General features: G+C 39.5%; 1 protein-coding gene across 1 annotated transcript in view; it reads left to right on the top strand.

Annotated features, from left to right (window-relative positions):
- Positions 1–18,167, top strand: part of ARHGAP12 (Rho GTPase activating protein 12) — a 148,739-nt gene extending 130,572 nt beyond the window's left edge. Inside the window, exon 20 of the mRNA XM_050805619.1 lies at positions 18,008–18,167. Coding sequence (XP_050661576.1) covers positions 18,008–18,152 — 145 coding nt within the window. The 3' untranslated portion in view covers positions 18,153–18,167. The remainder of the gene's footprint in view (positions 1–18,007) is intronic.
- Positions 18,168–21,586: the final 3,419 nt, after the last annotated feature.

Genomic DNA, 21,586 nt, shown 5'->3' with positions numbered 1-21,586 from the left:
AAAACTTTGTAGTCTTTAATTTGAATTGGGAGTATCAACATGATGTCATGAGATATTTAAGTGTCTTTGTGTTCGTGTATGTAACTGATCACTGAAAAGGTGTAACAAGAATGACCAACTGAGGGAGCATCCTTATTACCTGGATTTTGACCTTGAAATAGAATTTCTCTTTAAAAGAAACCAAGGCATTTTGGAGATACGGCTGATTCCAGGTGTGGAACAGGAAACATGCTAGATGATTCTGAAAGAACTTGTCATAACAAGGAAGTGGTCAAATGTTAGCAGGATCTTGTCAAAAGAATTCTGGAGGCAACTTGAAGATCCCACTGGCCAAAAATGGAATAGTTGGAGCTTCTAATAATAGTTGGCAATGAATTGAAACTCACTGATATGTTTAAACCCATGAATTAATAATATCAAAAGAGAGTCACTTTAGGAGGATGAGAGGGAATGAATTCATATCTTCTTAAAAACTGATGATAGAAATAAACATCTCTTTGACCTATCCTGTATGCACTTGACCACTAAGTATCCAGATGGCAGATGGGGGAAAGTACCTCTATATAAAAGTTTCCCACTGATGATTGAAATGATTATCATCCACTTTATACTCCCCATTGATTTAATAAATCTATGTATTAAGCATCAATGTCTGTTAGCATCATAAAAAGAGAAATAACTAGATGTTATATGCTTCCTGATGGAAGAAAACAAGACCTCTTATGGTCTTGTCAAAAGAATTGAACCTTAAATCTGAATCAGGCTTTGAATCTAGCTTCCAGAAAATATAAAGGATGGAGAGCTACACCCTACCTGTGAAATCAAGAAGACTCAGACTGAGAAACAGCTTGTCAAAGGGTCTGACTTTCTCAACAAATAACACTGTAAGAAAAAGAAAGGGCTGGAGAGGAGCTCCATAAACTTGCCTATTATTTTATTTCAGTTGAGACTTGGGCATCGTTTAAAACAAATGAAATAGTCAAAACAATTCTGTATTATTTTATCACATTTTACTATTATCTCTGCTTTTAAGGTTATTTCACAGATATTAAGGTACCTGTGTGGTGGAAATACTATACAATGGGGTACCTTACACCTTTTCCCAGTTCTACATTAGTGACGTCAAAGTAGTTTGAAATTGGCAGTTTGATGATGGCAGTATTTAGACCAGATCAGGGATGATTTGTTGTTTGGTCAATTTGTCCAGACTTAAAAAAGTGATGGGGAAAATATTAATGCAGATTAAAATTTAAAATGTGTCTGTAGTTGTTACATGGTGAACAACACAAGAAATTGAGGAAATATTCTTCCAGTGTTCAAAAACTATGATCTGATTCAGCAAAGAAGCCAGATATATCATGGACAAATGAGTGAAGTTCTGACGTATGTTGATTGTTTTCTCATCTTATTTGTGAATGTAAATAAAAATATCAACCAACATTCATGCCAGATTACACTTGTGAATCAATTGCAATCACAGGATGGCTAGAGATACAAGAATTTGGGAAAAATAAAAAGATTATTTGTGAATAAATTGGTTATGTGGAATTAGCAATAAGGAGTATTATCTACTTTATTTATATTAGTAAAATTTATTATATGCTTATATTTGCGTGTGGATTTTGTGCCAGTTGTTAAACATTTACCAGCTCACCCCTGGAAACATGGTATGTAATAAATGTTGGTTGTTTTTATTAGTAGTATGGCAATAACACGATGCTGGTCCCTGCGAAAGGATGATGTTCCTAAAGAACAAATGTTTGGCAGGAAAGTAAACTGATCAAGATGACTTAAATTTTAAGATGAGGTTAAGTTATATATGCCAAGAAAGACCGTCACTGAACTGAAAGAACTTGCGTAACAGAAGCACTGAAAGAACTTGCGTAACAGAAGCACTGAGAGAACTTGCGTAACAGAAGCACTGAGAGAACTTGCGTAACAGAAGCACTGAGAGAACTTGCGTAACAGAAGCACTGAGAGAACTTGCGTAACAGAAGCACTGAGAGAACTTGCGTAACAGAAGCACTGAGAGAACTTGCGTAACAGAAGCACTGAGAGAACTTGCGTAACAGAAGCACTGAGAGAACTTGCGTAACAGAAGCACTGAGAGAACTTGGGTAACAGAAACACTATGCAATGCACAGAAGTCATCTTTACAATAAAGGCTGTTTGGGCCCAATATTTTGCTTCCAGGTATCTAAGAAAGGCAGAGCATTGAAAAAATGGAATGAACATCATTTCTTGTCAGAAACTAAATATCCCACAGACACAGCAGAGGTTACAAAACGAACATGCAGAATTTATAACCATAAAATGGCCATCGATCCATTAGGTCCAAATGAAGTAGATTGAATAGGAAAGACAAGTTGTGTGATACCTAAATAAGACATTCATCTATAAGAAATACATCAATATACGGATTGGGAAAATGAGCATTTAATGTGACACTTCAGGATAATTATATGATACCACTCACCTATTTGGAAAGATTTGGGTGATGTTTGCTTAGTATGGATTATATTATAACAATAACATACACAGAAATGACCTGTAGGGTTAAGGGCTTTCAAGCATCCTGACATCTGCTAAAAGTTGAGTCCTGGAATTGAGTCCCACCTTGTTTATGTTTTCAGAGGTGGAGAAACTGTGTGCATTATTTTAATAAATAAAGAACTAGTTGGTGGTCTGGGAATGACAGGATGCCTGGGAGACAGTGATTCCCATATCTTGCAATTCATAATGGCAAGGAAATGAAATACTGGATTTAGTCAACCATGCATGGAGTCTGATTTCAGCAAACTCAGTGAAAGTTCTTATGGCTCAAGAGGTTAAAATGAATTCTTTGGAAAAAGTGAGATTTCAAGTACAGACGACCCTCCTTAGATTACACATCGGCAGTTTCAACCAACCAAGGATGGAAAGTATTTTTTAAATAACAAAAATAACCATACAACCATAAAAATGACACAAATAAGAATATGCTATAATAACTATTTACATAACATTTACTTGTATTAAGTATTATAAGTGATCTAGAGATGATTTAACATATACAGATGTACAGAGGATGTGACTAGGTTATATGCAGATACATTATTTTATATAAAGGACTTAGACATCTGCAGATTGGGTCCTGGAACCAATCTCTAACAAATATTGAGGGACAGCTGTATACAAATAATGAAAGGCCAAGTGGGAAGAGACAGAAACTAAAGTAACTGGTATGTTTGCATAGGAAGACCTCTGGTGAACACAGATTCCAAAGGATGAACTAAAGTTGACTGTGTGGAGCACATAAACTGATCATAAAAGAGTACAAATTTATAAAAATATTAGGAAGGTTAAAATTCCTAGTGAATTTTCAGAAAATGCTAGTCAGCAAAGAGTGCCATTAAATTATATTCAGATCCAGAAGTACGAGGAATGCTACATCTCCAATGAGCAGAATTTTATTTTATTTTGTTTTTTTAAGACAGAGTCTCACTCTGTTGCCCAGGCTGGAGTGCAGTGGCACGATATCTGCTCACTGCAACCTCTGCCTCCCGGGTTCAAGTGATTCCCCTGCCTGAACCTCCCAGGTAGCTGGGATTATAGGAGCCAGTCATCACACCCGGCTAATTTTTCTATTTTTAGTAGAGACGAGGTTTCACCATTTTGCCCAGTCTGGTGTCGAACTCCTGGCCTCAAATTATCTGCCCACCTCGGCCTCCCAAAGTGCTGGGATTACAGGCATGAGCCACTGTCCCTAGCCAGAATTATCTTAAAACAGGGAAGGATGAAATAAATAATGTAAAGATGGCATTAAAAAGCTAAGAACAGCTATGGAAAGAAATGAAAAGTTTTCAATGAGTCTATCTCCAAGGCTAGGCCAACTACATTTCAGTATGTTTCTGCTTCTTGAAGAACTTGCAGATGGAATCCCAGAGCATGTGTCAATGAAGTTTGGTAAATAATAGAGGAAATATTCAGAAGCATCAAGGTGAATACTTTTTTCCCAGTATAGAAAAAAGGTTTGGTCAATGGAGAGTATGCTACATATACAATCTTAGATTCAGCAAAGCCTGTGGCAAAATTGCTCATAATATCCTATGGGTAAGGAGATAAACACTTCAGCTTCTGGTACTTTTAAAGAAATATACAGCTGTCAAATAACTATTGAGAGTGTTGATAAGTGGCTTGGTGGTATACTACAAGAATAATTGAGTGGTCCAAGACTTTGTCTTAATACCGTGGTATTAAAACTTTATTAATGACTTAAAGCATAAACATCTGCAGATGACAGAACTGGGAGGATTAAGCAATATGGCTCACAATCAATATGCAAAATTATATTAATAGACTTATGCTCTTGCAGTGGCAGATTAACTGATTGATATCAGGTGAATCCTCCAACTGAGAACTAGAAAAACTGATAACATTTTATTTATTTATTTATTTATTTATATATTTATTTATTTATTTATAGACAGAGTCTCGCTCTGTCACCCAGGCTGGAGTGCAATGGCACGATCTCGGCTCACTGCAGCCTCCACCTCCTGGGTTAAAGTGATTCTTCTGCCTCAGCCTCCCGAGTAGCTGGGATTGCAGGCACACACCACCACGCCCAGCTAATGTTTGTATTTTTAGTAGAGATGGATTTTCCCCATGTTGCCCAGGCTGGTCTCGAACTCCTTGCCTCAAGTGATCCACCCAGCTTGGCCTCCCAAAGTGTTGGGGTTACAGGCATAAGCCACCACTCCCAGCCCAGCTTACACTGCTTCTGTTCAGCTTCTTTGACTCAGGATAACATTTTGTGATTCATCCAGGTATTTGTGTATCACAGTCTTTTCCTTTTTACTGCTAGTAGCATGACACTGTGTGCCTACACTACAATTTATGTATACATTCATCTGTTGGTATTTATGTTGTCAGGGGAGAAAACTTACTGGGAATGAGTAAGTTTTGTCATATTTTGATAGGGATATGGGATATGCGTTTGTTGAAGCTCATCAAATTATACACTTCAGATCTGCGTGTTTATCTGCATGAAAATTAGGCCATAATTAAAACAAGGGAAAATATATTGAAAATTTTTAAAAGTTACCTTCTCTGGAAGACTGTAACATCAACCAGAACACCTAAACTAACTGACAATGTTTCATATGCAGTGTTTGGCATTCAATAATAAGAGCAGCCATATAATAAAGCAATAATTGACCAAAATCAACAGGAAAAGCAGACAATAGAAACCCAGTTACACATGAGATCCAAATATTGGGCTTAATCCAAAGCTATGATTAATATGTTCAAGAAATTACATGAAAATATTGAGAATTTCAGCAGGAAACTAGAAATTACAGTAAGATTTAAATGGAAATTCTGAGACCGAAAAATAGAGTAACTGAAAATAAGAATTTAATAGATGAGTTTGCAGATAGATTAGACAAAACTAAAGAGGCAAACCAGAAGATATGTCAAAGAAATAGCCAGACTGAAACTCAAAGAGAAAAAAGGATTAAGAAAAGAAAGAAAGAAGGAAGGAAGGAAGGAGAGAAAGAAAGAGAAAGAAAGAAAGAAAGAAAAAGAAAGAAAGAGAAAGAAAGAAAGAAAGAAAAAGAAAGAGAAAGAAAGGAAGGAAGGAAGAAGGAAAGAAAGAAAGAAGAAAGAAAAAGAAAAAAAGAAAAGGAAGGAAAGAAAGAAAAATGACCATAAGGGTTATATGTGACATGGCAAAAATAAAAAATAAAAAATTAACATACATACAGAGTTAGTTCCAGGAAAGGTGAGAGAGAATATGACAAAAGCACTATTTGAAAAGATAATGGCTGAGAATTTTCCAAAATAGATTTAAAAATTATTAAGCATAGATTGAGGAAGTTCTACAAACCAAAACAAGATAAAGACAAAACCACATCTTAGGCACATCATAGGGAAACTCCCCAAAAATATAGCCAGAAGAAAACAGGACATATTACTTTTAAATGAGCAGCAAGAAGGTTGACTTTTAAACACAAACTGTAGAATGTTGAAATTAAACTGCCAATCTAGAATCTATACTCAACAGTAATATCCTTCACAGAGGAAGAAAAAAAAAGACAATTTTCGGCCGGGCGCGGTGGCTCAAGCCTGTAATCCCAGCACTTTGGGAGGCCGAGACGGGCGAATCACGAGGTCAGGAGATCGAGACCATCCTGGTTAATACGGTGAAACCCCGTCTCTACTGAAAAGTACAAAAAACTAGCCGGGCGAGGTGGCGGGCGCCTGTAGTCCCAGCTACTTGGGAGGCTGAGGCAGGAGAATGGCGTGAACCCGGGAGGCGGAGCTTGCAGTGAGCTGAGATCTGGCCACTGCACTCCGGCCTGGGCGACAGAGCGAGACTCCGTCTCAAAAAAAAAAAAAAAAAGACAATTTTCAGAAGAATAAAAATGGAGAGAATTTGCCACTAGCAATTTTTTCCCTGGCATACAATTTAAATGCCAGTTACAAGTTTCTTGATAAATGAAAGAGTAAATGTAGTTCCCTAGGCAAAAGAAACATGAACCCAGGTGGAAGCGTGGATATTAAGGGGAAAAACGAAAAGTATGAAAAGGTCTATATATGAGGATGAATTGTGGGTCATCTGTGTGTGTGTGTGTGTGTGTGTGTGTGTGTGTGTATTCTCACATGGCTACGATACATTACAATAATACAAGTGATGAGAGACAAGTAAAGAGAGTCAAAATGTTCTGAGGTATTGGCATTGTTTAGGAAGTCATGTTTATATGGAATTAACCTAAATGTCCATCAATGACAGATTGGCTAAAGAAAATGTGGTATATATATATACGAATGAAAGATCATTTCTTTTGCAGGAACATGGATGGAGCTGGGGGCCATTATCCTTAGCAAACTAACACAGGAACAGAAAACCAAATACCACATGTTCTCACTTACAAGTGGGAGCCAAATGATGAGAGCTCATGGACAGAAAGAGGGGAACAACACACACTGGGGCCTATCTGAGGGTAGAGGGTGGGAAGAGGTAGAGGATCAGAAAAAAATAACTACTAGGCTAGGCTTAGTACCTGGGTAACGAAATAATCCGTACAACAAACCCCCATGATAGGAGTTGACATGTGTAACAAACCTGCACAGGTACCCCTGAACCTAAAGGTTTAAAAAAGAAAGGAAAATACTAGTTTATATTAGATTTAATAAGTCAAGAGTCATGTAGTTTCTAGGGTAATTATAAAAGCCAAGAAACTATAGTAACGGAAAGTGAAACATTGAAAAGCCACTAGTTTGAAAGAAGGCGAAATAAATAGTGGGGAGAGAAAGAATAATGTAGGATAGGCAGGAAAAATGGAAAATAAATAGTAAGATGCTAAGTTCAAACATAAAAATATGTACATGAAATTTAAATGAAATTAGATGAAATTAAGCTGAATGCAACAATATTAGAATGCACCTTCACTTAAAGTGCATATGAGACATTTACCCAAACTGATTGTATGTTGGATATTGAAGTTTCAACACATTTCCGTGAATGCAGTATGTTGTCTATGGTGAAATTAAGCAAGAAATCGATATAAAAAAGATAACTATACAAATCACATGGGCTTGGAAATTCGGCAACAAAACTTTTAAATAACCCGTGGGTGAAAGACAAACAACTGAATAGAAAATAGATATACGACATAACGGATTGCTAAAGACAAAAGATAATTCTTTGAAAAAAATAATAAAATTGATAAATCTATGGCCAGAGAGAGATGGAGACAGAGATAACAAATAACAAATATTAAGAATAAAAAATCAGGAGTGAACATCATTATAAACTCTAGAGACATCTAAAAGGTACTAAGAGGACTTTGTGGAAATAGTTATGCCAATAAATATGAAAATTTAAATAAAATGAAAAAATTACAGAAAAAAATACTAAGATTGACAAAGGAAATAGAAAATCTGAATGATATTTATCACAAAAATCAGCTTCATAATTAAACAACTTTTTGCAAAGAAAAGTCCAGACCCAGGTGGCTTCACTGGTGAATTCTTCCAAACATTTAGGGAAGAAATAACAATTATATACACATATTTGCAGAGAATTAAAAAGGAGGGGACAGTTCTTGCTCATTTTTTTGAGGCCAGCAAAACCTCATACCTAACAAGAACACGACAAGAAAGGAAAATTATAGACTCGTCTCTCTCATAAATATTGGTGCAATTCTAAACAAAATATTAGCAAATCATATCTTATTATTTATAAGAAGCATAGTGCACCATGATCAAGCTAGATTTATTTCAGAAATACAAGTTTTGGTTTAATAGTTGAAAACCAAACCAATCAATACAACTTACCACATTAACATAACTAACTAAAGGGAAAAATCACAAGATCATCTTAGTAGATACAAAAATAACAGTTAATACAATTAAACACCATACATAATAAAAACTCTTAGCAAATGGAACTTCCTAATCTGACATAGAATGCTTCAAAAATTTGCAGCAAACATCATACTTAATGTTTAAATTTTGAAAGCTGTTCCTAAGATTGAGAATGAGACAAGGCTCAGTCACCATGACAACTCAACACTTTACCGGAAGTCCTAGACAGTGCAATATGCAAGAATAAAATTAAAGGTGTAATGATCCAAAACCAAGATATGAAACTGTCATTTTTTTTTTTTACAAAAAAAAAAAAACATACAATAAACTAATAGAATTCATGAATTTAGTAAGGTCAAGTGAGTACAAAAGCAATATAAAAATCAATTGTACTTTTAATGTCAGCAATAAACTGTTAGAATATAAAACTTAAAAGTGATCTATTACCATAGCATCAAAAACATCACATATGCAGAATTAAGTATAACAAAGATGTGCAAGGCCTTACACAGCAAACTACAAAACATTCTAGGGAGAAGTTAAAGAAAACCTATGGAAAGGTATACCTTGCTTATATATTAGAAGTCTCCGTTCTCCACAACATTAATTTATAAATTCAATGCAATCCCAATTAAAACCCTGGCAGATTCGTTTCTGGAAATGGTCAAGGCTGATCCTAAAATGTATATGGCATCAAAAAGAACTTTGAATAGTCAAAACTATGTTGAAGGAGAGCAAAGTTTGAAAACTTCTATTACCAGATATCAAACTGACTCTAAAGGGTGCTAGTCCAATCCACAGTCCACCGGCTCCATGCGGCCCAGGACGGCTTTGAATGCAGCCCGACAGAAATTTGTAAACTTTCTTAAAACATTACAAGGGTTTTTTTTTTTTGTGATTATTATTATTATCAGCTCATCAGCTATTGTTAGTGTTAGTGTATTTTATGTGTGGCCCATTGTTCTTCCAATGTAGCCCAGGGAAGCCAAAAGATTGGATGCCCTGCTCTAAAGCTACAGTAATGTAATATTAATATAAAGATATAGACAGAACAATTGAACAGAATAAAGACTAGAAAAACATCTACACATATTACTAATTATCTAAATATATTCCTGATTTTCAGTAATGGAAGTCAATTAACTATTGACATGTATTATCTATATGAATCTCACAAACAATGTTGAATGAAAGACTCAAGACAGAGGTCATACATTCCATTTCAAAATTTCAAAAACAGCAATCAAGACCAGTGTCAAAAGTTAGCCTAGTGATTACTTCTGAATACTGCTAGAAGATAAACTCAGATAACCAGGAGATTAATGAGAAAAACAAACAATCAAAAATGGCAGTAAGCATTGAATCTAATTACCTATAGGAGGCCAGACTAATATAGGGATTATGATTTAAGATTTAATTTAGACTGGACATGGTGGCTCATGCCTGTATTCCTAGCTCTTTGGGAGGCCAAGGCAGAAGAATCACTTGAGACCAAGAGTTGAAGACCAGCCTGGGCAACACATTAAGACCCCTATCGCAGTGGCCCGTGCCTGTGGTCCCAGCTACACAAGAGGCTGAGGCTGAGGTTGAAGGATGGTTTGAGCCCAGGAACTCACAGCTGCAGTGGCTGCACCACTGTACTCCAGCCTGGATGACACAGTGAGACCCTGTCTCAAAAAAAAAAAAAAAAATTGAATTAGTTATACTAAGTTTAAAAGTCAAAATGATATTAAAAGATATATAATACATGATAAATTTCACTCCCACCCTGTCCTCATTCACTCCATGTCCCACTCCAGGTCACCATGCTATCCTTGTCATCACTTCAGTAGTTATACAAATATAAGCAAATTGGTATTTTTTTCCCTCTTTTCTTTAAAAAATTTTATTTCGAAATGATTTCAAACTTACAGAAAAATTTCAAGAATAGTGCAAAGAACTTCCATATATCTTTCACCCTGTTCCAGGTGACCACTTTGTCATTCTCTCATTTCTCTTATATGTGCTATATGTTTCACATTTCAGAATGTATTTCTTTCAAAAACATACTTAGTTGCATATCTGTAGACAATGATAAAAATCAGAAAATTTAACTTGATACACTACAATACTACTATGTAGAGTCTTAATTCAAACCAAATGTTTCCAAAATTTCCCTTCTACTAATTTAATTTTTTAAAGGCTCCAATTCAGGATTGTGCATTACATTTTCATGTCTTTTCAGTCTCTTTGAATATATGTGGTTTCTTTAGTCTTTTTTCTCCCCACTTTTTGGTCTTTCGTGACTTGACTTTCATGAAGAGCTCAGGTCATTTCTTTTGCAGAATATCCCACAACCCAAGTCAGTCCTATCTGATAAGATTCAGGTGAAATGCAGGTTGTATCTTCTCAGCCTAGCACATCAGAAGACATATGATGTGAGATTTTTCCTTATTAGTGATGTTAACCTCATGAATCAAGGAAATGGCATCAAACTAATACCATTGTATTCTTCACACACTTGAAGAAAAAAAAGGCAATTTCATTTAAAAATGTCAATAATGAAGCAATACATTTTTAGTTTTCTCCAATTTTTACTTGTGTGTTGAAATATGAAGTGCACATGAAATTTTCCTTCCTTCCTTCCTTCCTTCCTCCCTCCCTTCCTCCCTCCCTCCCTCTCTCTCTCTCTCTCTCTTTCTTTCTTTCCACAGAGTCTTGCTCTGTCGCCCAGGCTGGAGTGCAGTGTCACAATCTCAGCTCACCACAACTTTCACCTCCCGGGTTCAAACGATTTTCCTGCCTCAGCCTCCCAAGTAGCTGGGATTTCAGGTGCGTGCCACCATGCCTGGCTAATTTTTGTATTTTTAGTAGACACGGGGTTTCATGATATTGGTCAGGCTGGTCTCAAATTCCTGACCTCGTGATCCACCCACCTCAGCCTCCCAAAGTGCTGGGATTATAGGTGTGAGCCACCATGCCTGGCCACATAAAACATTTTTACCGTAGCATGATGGTTATCTTGAGGAAGTCATTTTTTTTTAGAAGGAATCTTGCTCTGTCACCCAGGCTGGAATGCAGTAGCATGATCTCAGCTCACTGCAGCGTCTGTCTCCCTGGCTCACACGATCCTCCTGCCTCAGCCTCCTGAATAGCCGGGACTACAGGCGTGTGCCACCATACTCAGCTAATTTTTGTATTTTTTATAGAGATGGGAGTTGGCCATGTTGCCCAGGCAGATGTCGAACTCCTGGGCTCAAGCCATCCTCCCACCTCGGCTTCCCAAAGTGCTGGGATTACAGGTGTGAGCCACCGGACCCGGCCAGAAGTCACTTTTTGAGTCACAAACTGAACTAGCTACTTTTTCATGGAAGATCATTTTTTATTCGAAAGAATTACTGTCAATCTCTGGTTACTCAGACTCCGATATCTGGCAGATGCTTTCTCAAAAACAAATGAAGTGATCCTCTCACCTTAAGGGAAAGGACCAGGAGTACCTGTTGATGGCAAAATTCAGGCTTTCAAGAGAAAACCAGAATTTTAAAAACTTGTATTCACCACCATGAGCTGAACAGCTTCTCAGTATTCAAGGCCGGTTGGGATGAGATTAGTGGAAATATTAACAAATCTGATTTTTTAAATGTTGTATAATGAGATGTGTCAACCTTTGGAAGCTCAACACAATGCAGTGAACCAATTCGTATTAAAGGAGAGCAATGGGTGCATGATATTACAAAAACATGATTGATAAAAGAGCCATTCAAATTGCAAGATAGAATAGTGGGTTATAATTTAATAAAGCATGAAAAGTTCATAGATACGGTTTCAGATTCCACTTGTCATATTTTATTGTTATGAAAAAATATCTATAATTATCTAAAAAGGTGATTAAAATATTCCTCCCTTTTCCAATTACATATATGTGTGAAGCTGGATATTCCCCTGTGTTCTTTTATCAAAGCAACAGCTTGAATGTGGAAACAGCTATGAGAATCTTGCTATCTTCTATTAATGCAGATATTAAAGAAATTTACAAAGTGTATAAAATAATAGCTACATTTTGTTTTAAAAAACAGCTATTTTCATAAAATATTTATATTAATGTGAAATAGGTTTATTTTCAATTAATACATATTTTCAAAGTTTTTCCATTTTTAATTTCTAATACGGTAAATAGCAATAGATAAAATCTGCATAAACACAACTTTTGAAACCCTCAATAATTTTTAAGAGTGCAAAGTGTTCCTGAGACCAAAAGGTTTGAGTACTGTTGGTTCATGATGTAAGTTGTTGATTTTTTTTTTTGCCACTTCGTCATTTGTCTATTTTTTCTTTTTGTCATACAAACATTTTTTATTTTTATATAGTTGAATATATTATTCTTTTCTTTAAAAAAAGTGCCTGGATCTTGACTTGTGGTTAGATCTTCCCTCACTCCAAGGATAAAAAGGAATTTTTTCTGTTTTCTTATGATTTCATTTTCCACTTTGTGTTTCTAAATATATAAAATATCCGTTCTACCCAGTTATCCCAACTTAAAAGTCATCTTTGCCACACCGGCTTGTGATGACACTTTTATCACATACTGGATTTCCATATGTTGGTTCATCTTTGAGCTTGCTGTTTATACCATTGGTTTATAATCCGTGTGCTCATGTTATACCATTTTTTGAGACTTCATGGAATATTTTACTAGCTTGTAGAACTTGTCTTTCTTCCTCCCCCATTACTTATCCTTTTAATAACTTTCTTGATTTATTTGTTCATTTTTTCATGTGAATTTTGGATCACCTACAGATCAGATTCTCCTACAGGTTTTGTTCTCATCCAGGGTCATTGGTGCCTTAGCCCAGGCTTTGTTGCTGGTGATACAACCAATAAATAAGACTTGTTATTTATGCTCAGGGCTACAGGAAGCTGTGGCATACACGGGGACATGCCCTGTTGGCTCCTGCCCAAGTGCTACAAGAAGCAGAATAGTGAACATTCTGCTTGTGTTTGATTCATTTATATTCAGGCAGCAGAGGGTCAAATTAGTGGAATACAGCATTGATTATTATCTGAACTCAATGCAACTAAATGTAAAAATTCCACAAGCCTGAATTCACAGCAATGGATTTACTTATCAATTTTCAACTTTTATTTTAGATTCAGAGTGTACACGTGCAGGTTTGTTAACTGGATATATTGTGTAATGCTGAGGTTTGGGGTATGGATGATCCCATCACCCAGGTAGTGAGCATGGTACCTGATAGTTTTACCACCTTTTCCCTCCTCCTTCTTCCCGCCTTCCTCTTCTAGTCTCCAGGGAAGCTACTTCTTGACATGGTTCCAGGTTGTCTGACTTGACTGGTGGTCTGACCATCAGACAGCTGCTCTAGGATCTGAGAGATACTTTGTCTCTGAGATGCCCTGGGGATGAATATGATATATAAATGTATAGTTATACTTTTTGAGAATTTGGAATAGTTAGGCATTAGGTTCAGCTAAATTGTTTCCCTGACTCTGAGTGTGATGAGAAATGAAATGTTGTTCAGTGAGTGTTATTGACAATAGTGTAGAATGAAAAGATAGAAAAATTCAGCAAGTGCTTTGTTTTCTGTAGACTGTATCCCTCACTACAGCTTTATTATTATTGATACTTCTATTATTATTATTGATTTTTCTCTATGGTGGAATGAGCTAGGATTAAACTTATAAGGCCCTAGAAACTGCATTTTAGTCACTTCTGGCATTGATCTTTTTGCTTCTAAGGAAACACCATCTTAAAACAGAAGCAACTGGACTCAGTGGCTCACACCTGTAATCCCAGCACCTTGGGAAGCAGATGTGTGAGAATTGCTTGAGCCCAGGAGTTCAAGGCCATCCTGGGCGACACAGCATGACCCTGTCCCTATAAAAATAAAAAATCAGCTAGGCGTGGTGTCACGCACCTGGAGTCCCAGCTACTCGGGAGCCCAGGAGTTCGAGGCTGCAGTGAGCTGAGATTTTGCCACTACACTCCAGCCTGGGCGACAGAGCAAAACGCTGTCTCAAAAATAAGACAAACAAACAAGCAAACAGACTAAAAAACCTTCACTCCCCATCCCCCAAAACCAAAAAGCTGATTTCTTTGGTAGCTGGTTACAGGGGAGACAGTGGTAAAAGTAGAAACATTTAAATCACATTTGACGAGTAAGAAATCTAACATTTTTTTTCAGGGTTGTATTGCCCTATTCTTCCAGATCATTGGGAAGAAATTGTCCCCATATGAAAGAAATATTTGTATTTGAGACCTGTCTCAAACAACTTGTCTATGTTCAAAAACTCCACTGTCCCAGTCACCTTTGGATGAACTTATACCTGGGTTTTGGGCGTCAGCTTATGTGGAACATTGATTGACCCATCCCATATTGACGTGAGATTTTTAGTGACTTTGTCCTACATTGTTTTGGGTTGGAATCACCAACACAGAACTGTCAACCCAGTTTAAAATGACTACCTTTTGCAGGACATTCTCAAGGGAAGGAGAAAAAATCTTTTGTTTAGTGAATATAGCAGTTGTTTGTCCAGAGGATGCCGTTTCCCTTCAATTCACCTGAACGCCATGATAAATCTGCCGGGAGTTCTAGTTGTCACACCAATCATCAATAAAAGACACACTATCTCTTTCTCCAAGTTGCTGAGTCTGCTTTAAACTTTAATAGTACAATTTTTATTAGCTCCACTGCTTAAAGCTTTTCTCTGAGAGAATGGATATATTTTACTGAGAATAATTGTGCTGCCAGGTAATGGAAAATAAACATTAAACACTGATACTATCATCCTCCTGACTTGTCTAATTTTCCTGGTTCATAATGCATTGTGGCTAGACTGATGAAATCAAACCACAATGGTAAATTACCTGTCAGATTGATTTGTCTGCTCTGTTCATTCTCTTTGGCGAAAGTACGCTGAGATGGTTGTGTGTGTGTCTATGTGTGTGTGAATTTTGATTTCCTTGAACTTCAGATAGGAGTTAAAAATGCTTCTTGGCAGAAAGGAAACTTAGCATGTACATATTCAAAATAAAATAGCTACCCACTCATAACCTAGTCAGATGTTCACAAAATCATCATCATGCTCTTTCTGTTTTGATTTTTCTTGCTTACGATGATGAATCTTAGGGTTACAGAAACATAGTGAAAACCCTTGTAATTGTCACTCTTCTCTACCATCCAAAGGCATGTTGAGGGCATGCCTGCACGACACATCACTAGGCTAGGCACTGAACACAGAGGGATTTCCTGCTCCGTGGGTGATTGAAATTGAAAACTGCTTTGCACTGAACATATGAAGACTTTCCAAGAGCAAAATGGTAATTGTAAACTGAGTCCACAGTAGACTGAAATAGTTCTATTCAAAACTAGAAGTGCAGTCAAAGTGCAGCTCTATTTAAAAACTTTGGAAACAATACATTTGGATCTGGAGGCAGTGGCAAAATTTTTAAACCTTAAAGTTAAAAAAGTGTTGTTTATTTATTTATCTTTTATTATAAAAATAGAGACAGAGCCTTGCTATGTTGCCCAGGCTGGTCTCAAACTCCTGGGCTCAAGTGCTCCTTCTGCCTTGACCGCCCAAAGTGCTGGGATCACAGATGTAAGCCACTGTGCCAGTGCCTGGCCAAAAGATCATTATTTATTTATTATTTTGTATTGAGACAAGGTCTCTCTCTGTCACCCAGGTTGGAGTGCAGTGGTGCCATCATGGCTCATTGCAACCTTGACCTCCTGGGCCCAAGAAATCCTCCCGCCTCAGTCTCCTGAGTAGCTAGGACTACAGGTGCACGCCCCCATTCCTAGCTAATTTTTATTTTTTTTTGTAGAGATGAGGTCTCACTATGTTGCCAAGGCTGGTCTTGAACTCCTGCCTTGGTCTCCCAAAATGCTGGGATTCCAGGTGAGAGCCATGATGCCTGGCCCCAAATTTCTTCATTGGAGTCAAAGCAAGTTTCCTGAGATTTTAGGGCTTCGGTTTCTTCGTGTGTAGAATGCAGACAAAAACATCTTTAGTTTTTAAAATAAGGATTAAATGAGATAATGCATTTGAAGCACTTTGCAAAGTGCCTGACTTATAGTAAGTACTCAATAAGGGTTTGCCATATGGTACAATTTGATATCAATTCAGCTACCAACCTATCATAAAATTCCTTACATTTTTAATATATTGGGTTTCAGTTGGTTTTTTTTTTTTTTTTTTTTGAGACAGAGTCTTGCTCTGTCACCTACACTGGAGTGTAGGGGCATGATTTCAGCTCACTACAACCTTTGCCTCCCAGATTCAAGGGATTCTTGTGCCTCAGCCTCCCAAGTAGTAGCTGGGATTACAGGCATGCACCACCATGCCTGGCCAATTTTTGCATTTTTAGTACAGAGGGAGTTTGGCTATGTTGGCCAGGCTGGTCTCAAACTCCTGGCCTCAAGAGATCGGCCTGCCTCGGCCTCCCAAAGTGCTGAGATTACAGGCATGAGCTACTGCACCCAGCCAGGTTTCAGTCGGATGTTATAAGAACCCTGCTAGGTACTTGGGGTAGGTCTTACTATTCCATTATACAAGAGGGATAACTAAAATGCAGAAAGCTCAGTGCCTGGCAAGGGGCACAAGGTAAGTGGCAAAGTTAGAAGAAACCCTATGTCTCCTGAGCCTTTGCAATTCATCCATTCGAAAATGATTTTGAGTACTTTTTATGCGTTCTGCACTGGAATTTATGATGAATATTACCAAGTACATTTCTTGCTTTTAGGGAATTTATGGTCTCCTGAGTGAGGAACAGAGATGTTAATCAAATAATCCTACTTACAAATGTATAATTCAGAACTGATTTAAGCACTCTGAAAGCAAGGAACACAGGCTTATAAAGGTCTGTTGACAAAAGGACCTGGTTTAGACTTGAGTCAGAGCAAGCTTCCCTGGGAAAATGCTCCTGGAGCTGAGGTCAGGAGGGTGAGGGGGAGTTAGCCAGGCACAGAGAGAATGTGGAGCCCATGGAGAGGCCCAGGGCAGGACACCTGGTGGCCTGCAGGAACTGGGAGGAAACGGGGAGGGTGGAGGGGAGAGCAGAGGGCTGCAGGGTGGGGTGGGGGTGATGGTGGAGGGAGTGATGACAGTGACGGTGGTGGCGGTTGCTAATATTTATTGATCTTGTTCCTGTCAAATGGGTTGGGTCCATCTGGGGCCGCCCTATACCACATTCTTAGCTTGAGTTTCCCGTGAATCTAGGCTGCCAATTCACCTAGGGCCAGGGTCTAGGCATGAGGTGTTCCCTTTCCTTTTCTCCCTGCCTTTCTAGTTGTGGAGAGAACCTGTGCCTCCTGGGTGTGAGTGCACGCATGCGGAGTGTGGGTTTACTACGAGCCATCCTAACCCTGAGAGTGCAGGCCTCACGGTGGGAAGGTTTTTTGATCGGTTCTCTGTATCTTGGCTGGGCCCCAGTTCTGGCTTCTGTTTCCTTGTTGAACAGGCTGGTAAAGCCTAAAGCCCAAGCTTGCCCACCATGGCCACAGTGTGCAGGGAGAAAGCAGCCCTGATGCTTTGAGGTTGTACTACTTCTCTGGGTTCCTACGTCCCCTTAGGTTCTAGCCTAGTAGTTACTTTCCAGTCAGTTTATTGATGCTTTTAAAGAGTTTATTTCTATTTTATCCCACATATTCTTTCTTTCCAGAGGGCAGCTCAGTCTGGAAATCTGGCATGCTACCACAGAAATCAGAAGTCCAGGCTGGGCACGGTGGCTCACCCCTGTAATCTCAGCACTTTGGGAGGCCGAGATGGATGGATTACCTGAGGTCAAGAGTTCAAGACCAGCCTGACCAACATGGCAAAACTCTGTATCTACTAAAAATTAAAAAAAAAAAAAAAAATAGCAGGGTGCGGTGGTGCATACCTGTAATTTCCAGCGACTCCTGTAATTCCTGTAACTGCTGCCTCAGTCGGAATTATAGGCGTGCACCACCACGCCTTGCTGAGGCAGGAAAATTGCTTGAACCCGGGAGGTGGAGGTTGCAGTGAGCCGAGATTGCGTCACTGCACTCAGCCTCGTGAGACAGGGTGACTCTGTCACACACACCCCCAAAAAAAAGAAAAGAAAAGAAATCAGAAGTCCACCAGACTGCATTGCTTGCTTTTCTCTGAGCCTGTGGAATCCTTATTAACATAGCAGTGAGGAAATAGACATATATGTATCTCCCCCCCGAGGAGTTAAGTAACTGAAGAATTGTGTTATTGTGATTAAAATATACATAAAATAGAATTTACTATTTTAGCCATTTTTAAGTGAACATTAATTGTACAGTGGTATTAGGTGCATTAGAAATGCTGTGCAGCCATCAGAACATCTACAGAACCTTTTCCATCACCCTAAACAGAAACTCCATCCAGTCCAGGCCTGGTGGTTCATGCCTGTAATCCCAGCACTTTGGGAGGCTGAGGAGGGCAGATCACTTGAGCCCAGAAGTTCAAGACCAGCCTGGGCAACATAATGAGACTCCTTCTCCATGAAAAATTCAAGATTATCTGGGCATGGTGGTGCACACCTGTAGTCCCAGCTACTCGGGAGGCTGAAGTGGGAGGATTGCTTGAACTGGGGAGGCAGAGGTTGCAGTGAGCAAAGAGAGCCTCCAGTGTTCAAGTGATTCTCCTGCCTCAGCCTCCCGAGTAGCTGGGATTACAGGTGCCTGCCACCATGCCTGGCTAATTTTTGTATTTTTTTTAAGTAGAGTCGGGCTTCACCATGTTGGTTAGGCTGGTCTTGAACTCCTGACCTCAGGTGATTTGCCCACCTCAGCTTCCCAAAATGTTGAGATTACAGGCGTGAGCCACTGCGCCCAGCCTGATGGCTGTTTTGTACTCTGCTCTTATGGAGGTTGTGGCCATGAAAGGTGGCTTCTGAGAATCAGTGTTTCCTTCAATGGATTTGGTACTGAATGGTGTGGACTGAATGCTTGGAGCTCGGCTAAGTCCTGATTCTGGCCCTGTGGAGGCCTCTGCTGAGGAGCTGCCCTGGGGTCCAAGGGTGAGGGCAGAGGATGGAGCACGGCACACCAGGACTGAGGTGAGCCCATGGTAGGCTCTATTCCCTGGCAGGGTTGGACTCTCTGGGCTGAGTGCTTTCCCACACTCCTGTGGACTTCAGAAGTTTGTGCAGTCTTTCCAGAGGCAACCTTGGAAACAACTGAACACTTTCCTCTTTATTCCCTTTAGTTTTTTTTTTTTTTTTTTTCACTTAAAAAAATTGTGGCCAGGTGTATTAGTCCCTTTTTACACTGCTAATAAAGACATAACCAAGACTGGTCTATTTACAAAAGAAAGAGGTTTAATGGACTTAGAATTCCATGTGGCTGGGGAAGCCTCACAATCATGGTGGAAGCAAGTCACATCTTACATGGATGGCAGCAGGCAAAAAGAGAGCTTGTGCAGGGAAACTCCTCCTTATAAAGCCATCAAATCTCATGAGACTTATTCACTATCATGAGAAGAGCAAGTGAAAGGCCCACCCCCAAGACTCAATTATCTCCCACTGGGTCCCTCCCACAACATGTGGGAATTCAAGATGAGATCTGGGTGAGGACACAGCCAAACCATATCACCAGGCATGGTATGTCATGCCTGCAATCACAGGATTTTGGGAGGCTGAGGTGGGAGAATCACCTGAGGCTAGGACTTTAAGAGCAGCCTGGGCAACATAGTGAGACACCATCTCTACAAAAAATATTAAAGAAATTATCCGGGTGTGGTGGCACATGCCTGTAGTTCCAGCTACTCAGGAGGTTGACGTGAGCATACTGCTTTAGCCCAGGAGTTTGAGGCTACAGTGAGCTCTGGTTGCACCACTGCACTCCAGTCTGGGAAACAGAGTGAGACTGTCTCAAAAATAATTAATAAATAATAAAATAAATAAATAAAATTATAGTAAAATATACATGATCTCAAACTGACCATTTTTAAAGTGTACAGTTCACTGGCATTAGTACATTCACATTGCTGTGCAACTTTTCCATGAGTTTTGAGAAGGTCTTTATGGCCAAAAGAGAAATTGCCTTTCTAAATACTGAAACGATTTTTACCTAAAGGAAGCCGACTTGCTGCACTTGGATGAGTTTCGTGAGTTTGCACCTGTTACAAATACAGCAGATAAACAGGGCAAGGCGTTCTCTGTGTGTTGAAGAGAGGGTGTGAGCCACAAATTCGGAACCCTTCTCCCGCTGTGGAGTTAGGCGCTCCTTCCTCTCCCCCGTTTTCCTCCCCTTGTTTCCATAGTGTTGGAAGTCAGTGCTACGGGAAGCTGTTCACCTCCTCACTGAGGCAGCTCTATGAATAATAGTGATTAATTCCTGCTTTTGTCTGCACTAGGTGATGGGGGTGGCAGCAGGGAGGCCAAAGAAAAAACCAAGAGCTGCAGCTGAAGGCTTGATTTTTTTTTTTTTCACCAATCCCTGTTTTCAGCTATGAACCTGTTAGGTTCTATTTTTGTGTCATCGTTTCAGAGAGCAACATTTCAGAAACTTGGCAGCCACCAAGCAGACACCTGACCTGGTCACCTTGTGGCACTGGGAACTGGGCTGGCCACCAAGTGACTTAGGTTCTGATTTCAGCTTCGTCATTAGGCATGACACATCAGTGGCTTCTCTGAAACTCGGTCTCCTCACTGGCGATGTCTCAGTCAATGCCTGCAGAGCTCTCTCCTTGCTCCAGAGTGGGGGCCGCGGGGTGTCTTCCTTCTATCATTCAGGGAGGGATTCAGGGAGGAATCTCACCCTGGCACCGAACAGTTGTGGAATCAGAGCGGGAAGGACTGGAGGGGGCTTGCCCTGCACCCCTATTTTATAGTCCAGTCTAACACCCTCCAGGGAGCCACCACACCCATCTCCCTCCAGGCTGCAGGGACGATGGGGGCTGATCTACTCTGTGGCTGAGGCTGCCTGCTACAGGCTGGGCAGCACTGGGCTCAACTCAGGCAGCCCTAAGGGTTCAGAGCTTCTGGATTTTTCCAGGGGCTCAGGAGGAAGAGATGAGGGGTTCCTGAGATTCCTGCCCCACCACCGATGCTCAGAGCTTTGCTGTCAGTGTTGTCTTGCAGGATAACCACACACCCCTTTCTTCCTCCCTTTTCTTCCTTTATACCCAGGCTGTGGGCCTGTTCAGGTCCTCAGGCTTGCAGAAGCCTTCCCAAAGATGTGGGCCTGTTGTTGATTTACAGGGGCCTGGCTCCTCTGTGCGCCTGGCTGCATAACTTAACGGGATCTGT

The sequence above is a fragment of the Macaca thibetana genome, chromosome 9 (genome assembly GCF_024542745.1).
Source record: "Macaca thibetana thibetana isolate TM-01 chromosome 9, ASM2454274v1, whole genome shotgun sequence".
NCBI lineage: Eukaryota > Metazoa > Chordata > Mammalia > Primates > Cercopithecidae > Macaca > Macaca thibetana.
This window is presented reverse-complemented; position numbering and strand designations above follow the sequence as displayed.